Below are 7204 nucleotides of genomic sequence, written 5' to 3'. Positions count from 1 at the left end.
TTTTTTTTTTATAAAGTCCCCCGTAGAATCAAAGCAACTTAATGCCTTATAATGCCAATTTGTCGACACACCATTGAAGTGCAGTTTACATATTAATGTTATTTCAACATTAACTTGGTACATCAGACAGCGATATTGTATTACCAGTGTTTAAAAAAAATGATTTAGAATCAACATCATATTGTGACATTGATCAAACCACAATACCAAATAACTTTAGTAATTCAGATTTATTTCTCTCAAATAAGTATTAACATAGTTATTAATAGCAGTTCTGTTTTGTCCTTATAAATTGTGAGTTATGATATGCAATTTATGCATTTGGAGTTGTTTGCTTGTCAATGTAACTAATGAGCAATCATTCCTGCAATAAAATAATAATGTGAACAAAATAAATAAGAATACTTACAAACAGTTGTACTAAAAAAAATAAAAAAAAAAAAAAAAAAAAATAAAAAAATAATAATAATAATATTATTATATATATACCTATGGCTTTATAGGTTATTAAATATTTGATCGACACACTTTTATTCCAGACTTTTATTCCATGTAGTGATGTTGGAAAAAAGTTAGGCCCCACCCCATTGGATTTAAATTCCACTTTGAATAGCGGAAACCAAACGACTTTATCGAACAACTTTTACTTATTAGACTTTGTCGAATACGTATTATTCCCTGACTGATTTTTCCATGGCTGATACAGTACAGAAAAGGTAATGCTTCTAAACATTATTTTCTTGTGTTATATCGGTTTCCTCCAGTCAGCTCCAGGTCGACGAATGCGCCCGCGTTCCTCCGATTTATTTGCAGCAACATAGTCTCCGAGTATCAACAACATGTATCAACATTTATGGTAATAATAATCAATGGTTTTTGATCGGCTATTCGGTATGCGATTGATTTCTGAAGTGTCTCTCTCTCTCTCGCTATATATATATATAAACATTAAGTATTCAAGGTGCTATGGGCGTGGTCTTCATGGTAAGCGCTAACGGGACATTTTTTGAAAACATTAAAACGTCTTACAGATCTAAAACTGCTAAACGGTAGTGTAGTTCAAAAGTTTTGAAGTAAAGCCTTTATGTAAAGAAAATGTATAGTCAGAATCCAGCTTTTAGCTTCGACTTGTTTTTTGTGAATAAGCTACAAACAATTCATTGAGGTCAGAGGTCATGGTGGTTACAGAGAAACCAATTTTTCTCAACAAAAAAAAAAAAAAAAAAAAAAAAACTCATGTTAACAACGATTCAAAGCAAACCTATTGTGTTTTCAATTTTTTTAAGAGACAACTGATCAGCAGGCATTTTCCACCTATATTCTTAATAGTTTAAACTGGAGTGTAAATACACTACCAAAAATGATTTTCCAAACTTCTTTTTTTTAAAACAGTCCAAATGTTGAAAAAAAAAAAAAAATAATAATATGAATATGAATAAAGATGCATTTAATAGATGAGTAAAACTGAATAAGATGCAATGTCTTGTTTTCTGGAAAGAAAACAAGAAAAACTAGTTGTTTAGAAGAACAAACACAATTACTACAACAATTGCACAAACAAATTATTTTATTTTTTTAAAACCAAGTTTAAGCAAATTCATTGTGTGTTTCTCAGCGTTTAAAGACAACGTTTAGGTTTAAGATGACCATAGTCTGTGCACGCTCTCACACCCTTTAATGACAAACGCCCTCACAATGGAAATGGCAATAGTGCAGGGCAGGCCCTGTTGTGCTGCTGCTCATTTAGTGTGTTTTTTTATTTATTATTTATTTATTTATTTATTTATTTATTTATTTATTTATTTATTTATTTACTCAATTACTGAAATTACTTCTCTTCAAATCATGAATTGTTCTTTAAAATCGGTGAAATAATTTCTTTCTGTTTGTCTCCAAGGACTCCTGATCGTCATCTTGTCGACTGCTTGCGGTGCCACAAGCCTCCGGAGTGCATCTCCGTTCACCTGGCTCGTGTGTGCATGAGGAGCAGCACTCCAGAGGAGAGAGCAGCCGAGGTGCAGAGCGCAATGGCCTCAAGCAAGGGTTGGGTCCGCTACGGCAGAAACTGGGACTACAATGTCATCTGCAAGCTCATTCCTGACAGATGCTCCCAGGCCAACTTGGTCAATGAACTTCTTCGCCGCGGCTTCTTCGTTGCCAATCAGCCCTCGGAGACCGATGCTGAAGCTCCATCTCCAACCCACGTAGTCCCGTCTGGTCCGACTCAAAAGTAAGTGCAGTAAACCGTGTGCTACACTGCAAAAAGAAAAAGTGTTATTCCTACTCTGTATCCTTGTCTTGTTTTCCAGTCCAAATATCCAACAATTCTTAAATCAGGATGCATTCACTAGATGTCATAATTATAGTGGGTCCTGTTTTCTGTGATAAGTAAATCAGATTGAAGGGAGTTGTTAACAAAGACATACACTGCAAAAAAATGCTTTTCTTACTTAGTATCCGTGTCTTGTTTTCCAGTCCAAATATCAAAAGTCCAAATATAAAACAAGCAAAACTATCTGTCCATGGGGTAAGAAAAATATTGTTTCTGATTGAATTTAAGGTTATTTTTCTTAGCCCATGGACAGATAGTTTAGCTTGTGTTAAATAAAAACAAGAATTTTTAGATATTTGGACTGGAAACCAGACAAAAGTACTAATTAAGAACATCAATCATGGGAAATGTAGTGTGGATGTTACCAACCAGAAGATGACGATGCAACTGAATAAAACAAACAAACTCACTGACATGTGCGACCACACTTTTATCCTGAGATGATAGTCACAATGCCAAGAAATGCTCTTGGCTCTCACCTGCAAACACTCTGCAATCAATCAATCAATCACCCTCGTCAACTCGACACTAGTCTCGCGTAGCCAGACCTTCAGACTGACGGCTGAAGGTCTGGAATTCATAGCAGCTTTCTTTGGCCAAGGCCCGCCCATAAGGCCGTTTGACCGACATGTCAAACAACCAATTACAGTTCGTTTCGTTCAGCGTTACGTTTCGGGGCGTGGAAATGTCCCCACAACAACAGACCGGCGTGCAACAAGTCAGTCAGCATAGAAAATCAAAGAAGGAGAAGAAAACAAGCGTCAGCGTCTGTTGTTTCATGTTTGCCCGCAAACGCGGCTGATGTCCCCTTCTCAGTTAGGTACTTCACTTGATCTTCCATAATAGATAAGAGGGGACACACAACTAGTAAAATTGGATCTGCTGGGAATCCTTCTAAATGCTGACAAAGGGTCGGCCAGGCTTGGAAAATAATACTCTTCCCAAATCCCGTCGGCAAACAGGCTAAAATATCTCTTTTTGTCTCCACTAAGTGCCTCAAACAAAACTCCTGGACATCTCTTAAAGAGTCTATGCCGTGAACCACGCATACTTTTGAGAATCCTACGTTTAGCTGATCTTGATAAATGCTCATTGTCACTCATGTAAACACAACAGTTTTTCTTCCGCAATCACACGTCTGCACTTTGTTTCCCGGCGGACCGAAAATAAAAGCGACACTCGCGCCCCCCGGAAATCCGATAAAATTCAACCAATCAGATGACGACTTCGACATTCCTGAAGTGTTTCCAGTTAAGTGTACCATATGCATCAGACGTTTAGCCGACGTTCCGTGGGCGTGACGTCTGAGGCTGAGACTAAGGGCGCTTTCACACTGGCAGTTTAGTGCGGACCGGGGCACGGTTCGCATGAAAAATCGCTAATGTGAACGCTGTCATCGGACCCGGGTGCGCACTAGAGTACCGAACCCGAGACTACCTGGAGGAGGTGGTCTGAGCTCGGTTGCTCCCGAACCGTGGCGCGGTTCGCGTTAATGTGCAAGCAACACGGACTCCGGTGCGTGCTTGTTCAGGAAGTATAGTATCCCGCGCATGCGTATCACTGTCGCATCAGTGAAAAATCTTCTGCGAGCAGCAGAAACACGGCGTCCCCTGGATATGTGCTGAATTACACCATGTAATGAACATAAACGTAGTTGTCTCTCACTATGTTGTGCATAATAGCACCAAAAAAACAGACAAATTACAGCTATGCTCAGTCGAGTTGTATTCTCCATGCGTTTTCCGTGTGCGTTTGCGATGACGTAAGATCACTGCAAACGCACCTGGGTTCGATACAACTAATTGAGTGTGAAACCAGACCAACGCTGCGGGGGGCGCCGGGAACTAGCGCACTCGGGTTCGGACCGCAGCAAACGAACCCAGTGGAAAAACGCCCTAACTCGACACAGTGTCTGTCAGCTGTTTGTCTGGTGTTGAGTATGATCCTGCCATGTGTTCCCTTGTCTGATGTGCCATGTTGTCATTGGTTCATTGTTTACAGGTGTCCCGTGTCTTGTCATTAGTCTTGTGTGTATTTAAGCCCTCATGTTTGCCACGTGTCTTTGTCAGTTTTCTGTTTCACTGTACCAGTGTTTGCTAAATGTTATGGTTTGATCCAAATTCATGCCGTCCCGTCCTTCTGTTGTGAGTTAATGCTAGTGGTGGGCAGATCGAGGCTTTGTGAAGCAATGAAACAGTTGAACCAAATGGGCCATATTGTTTCGAGGCTTCGAATCAATCCGACACCCGTCTCAACGGTGACACCTAGTGGTCACTTGCAGGTGTTGATCTGAAACAACCTTGACGAGCCATTAAAAAAAATGTGTTGTTTTTTTATTATTGTATTTTTCTAATATGTGAAGCTTGTAACCTATAGGCTCCTCACTGTGCATAGTGTTATTTTGGTCCTGCAAAATGAATATTAATAAAAGAAATCAAGCCACAATGTCTCACTTTTTTAGAGATTTTTTTTTTTTTTTTTAAATATTAATTTCTCTGCTGTGGAAGGACTTAGCCTACTATGTCACTATATCACCAAAAATCCGCTATTTTAAAGTCAAACTCCTCTCACAAAAACCCACGAGGTCAATATGCGTTGATTTCACTTTTATACAGATGTGCGATTGTGTGGTCTGTTCCCGACCGTGTCAATCAAACGCTGATTCGGCGGACCACACCTGATGAAACACTTAGTGAAACACTTCGAGGCTTCGTTTGGCCATAGTCACGTGACATGGGTGTTTTGAATCACGCTTCAGATCAGTGTTTCGAAGCATCTGCGCTTCGGGATCTCGCAAAGCTTCGTAACGACTGTTTCGCGTCAGCCATCCCTAGTTAATGCCACGCCATGCTTTTGTTCTATGTCTGATCTTGTTATGTTTCTAAATGCACTTGAGTTCTCATCTATACTTGCCTCCAGCAGATCCTTACACCTGTCTTGTTTTTTGTTTTGTCCAAACAGGTTCTTCCTCTTTGGGATTGCTGCACTCAAAGATTGTCAAACTATTTTAAGAGTGGCGAAGCCGGAAATAAACAGGATGTGTCAAGATCTGGAGATGGGCAGAAAACTGGGGCACAGAGGAAGTACCATGTATAGGTACTACTGCGAAGCTACACTGGTTTTTGCCCACATGCTGCGCCCGATTGCTGTGGAGTCCTTGACAGTAAGTCCATGTCTACTTTAAAGACTTTACGCTCATGATATGATGCAGTGTTTACCTATGCATTAGTGACCGCTTTTTCGTTATCCAGGATTCAGATTGGTTGGATCGGTTTGAGCATAGTGGCAGGGTGGTGATCGGCGTAGGGAGGGGCACGGATACCAACACGCTGCTTGCCCTGACCCAATGGGAGGAAGCTGTGAGTTTTAGTATGACATAAACAGCCGATGACTTGCTACCATTGTTTATACCATTTAATAATCTTTTGGTCGCACAAACATATTTTCATTTTTGCATTAGTTTTTTGTTTTGTTTTTGTTTCCCATAGTGTTTGCAGGTCTACTTCAGCAAGATAAGGCCAGGGAACATCTGTCACGAGAAACCATGCAATGCCTTCTTTCTTGTGTCCTCCGGTGAGGCGGTCTCCAGCGTATCGCGAGACCTCAAATGCCTACACGATCTGTATGTACCTGCACATATGCGTGTGTGAGTGCACACCGTTAACTACATTTTGTCAGTCACAGTCATTTCACAGGCAACCCTTTGTGTTCCATTTCATTTCTGCAGGCACAAACTTCCCCACTTTACTAGCCAGGATGTGCGCAGGGCGGTTGGCATTGCTGCGCAGAAGCTAACGGAGCCCCAACGGCAGGCGGTGCAGATTTACCTGGACCGTGGCGCTCGTGATGTCGGACCACAGGACGCTGTTGACGCAGCTGTGCTGCTGGACTCTTTGTGCGTGTAAGTCTCTTCACGCAGCAAGGACCTAACATGTCACAAACAATGTCTACATCCGAGTAGCCATAATTTTGCCCAAGTAACAAACCTTTTTGTTCCTCGCCTACAAAGCAATTCTTCGGACGACGACCACCAGTCATTTGCTGAATTGGCTACAGCCGGAGGCAGTTAGAGTCAGCCAACTGCCCGCAAAGACTTCTCTGCATTTGTGACCAGTTTTCCCATTTCACTGTATGGGCAGCCTCCATCGAAAAAACAGCGTGTGAAGTACGGGTTTCCTGAAAACCGCACCTTCTATGATAAGTGGTGGGTCTCGCAGTACGCCCAGAGACGGGAATATCTTCTGGGTAAGTCTCCGAATCCACCAATACAGCATTGTCCCTCATTTTAACATGCAGACGCTGCAGGTTGCTGTGGGTTTTTTTTTTTTTTTTTGTAAACAGCCGCCAACAAGTTTTTTCTAATGCTTAAGGCAATTTTTTTTCTAAACCCCTTAACAAGGCAACACACCCACATCACACAATTAGCCAAGTGTTTGATCTCCTGGTCAAAACTACTTTTTTTTATTTATTTTTTTTATTTATTTATAGAAACTCCAAACCCAAAAACCTTTTTCTACCACACACTATCTCTATCAAAACGCAGCAATGTCCGACTCAAAAGAAGTCAAAAGTGATCGGCGTGAGTAAAGTGGATTCATTTTCTTTCAGAACACTTCAAAGTCCGTAAGCCTTCGACCGGAAAGTTGTCGAGGCTGATTAGGCAGGAGGGGTGGAAGTCCAACTACCCGAAGCCAGAGGAGATTCAGCGCTTCCAACCTCGCCATAGAGTCGGATGAGGCCATAATGAAGTGCCTGTCTGAGCAGACATGGACGGGGCTGGCTATTAAGGACTTCGGTGCCAAGCAAGGTCGTGGTAAGGGTAAAACTGTGGCATTAGTTTGTTCTATAAATGAAACATGGGCCATGCAACGT

General features: G+C 41.4%; 1 protein-coding gene across 1 annotated transcript; it reads left to right on the top strand.

Annotated features, from left to right (window-relative positions):
* Positions 1 to 5215: 5215 nt before the first annotated feature.
* LOC309490377 (uncharacterized protein) lies at positions 5216 to 6840 on the top strand. The gene is made up of 5 exons (XM_082159512.1): positions 5216 to 5495; positions 5584 to 5691; positions 5821 to 5954; positions 6060 to 6233; positions 6342 to 6840. Exons 1-5 carry the CDS (start codon positions 5370 to 5372, stop codon positions 6400 to 6402), a joined length of 603 nt encoding a protein of 200 aa, XP_082015638.1. The 5' UTR covers positions 5216 to 5369; the 3' UTR covers positions 6403 to 6840.
* The last annotated feature ends 364 nt before the right edge of the window (positions 6841 to 7204 follow it).

This window comes from Leuciscus leuciscus, assembly GCF_965113295.1.
Source record: "Leuciscus leuciscus genome assembly, chromosome: 25".
In the NCBI taxonomy this organism is placed as follows: Eukaryota; Metazoa; Chordata; class Actinopteri; order Cypriniformes; family Leuciscidae; genus Leuciscus; species Leuciscus leuciscus.
The sequence above is the reverse complement of the archived record's forward strand: the minus strand, read 5'-3'. Positions and strand labels throughout refer to the sequence as shown.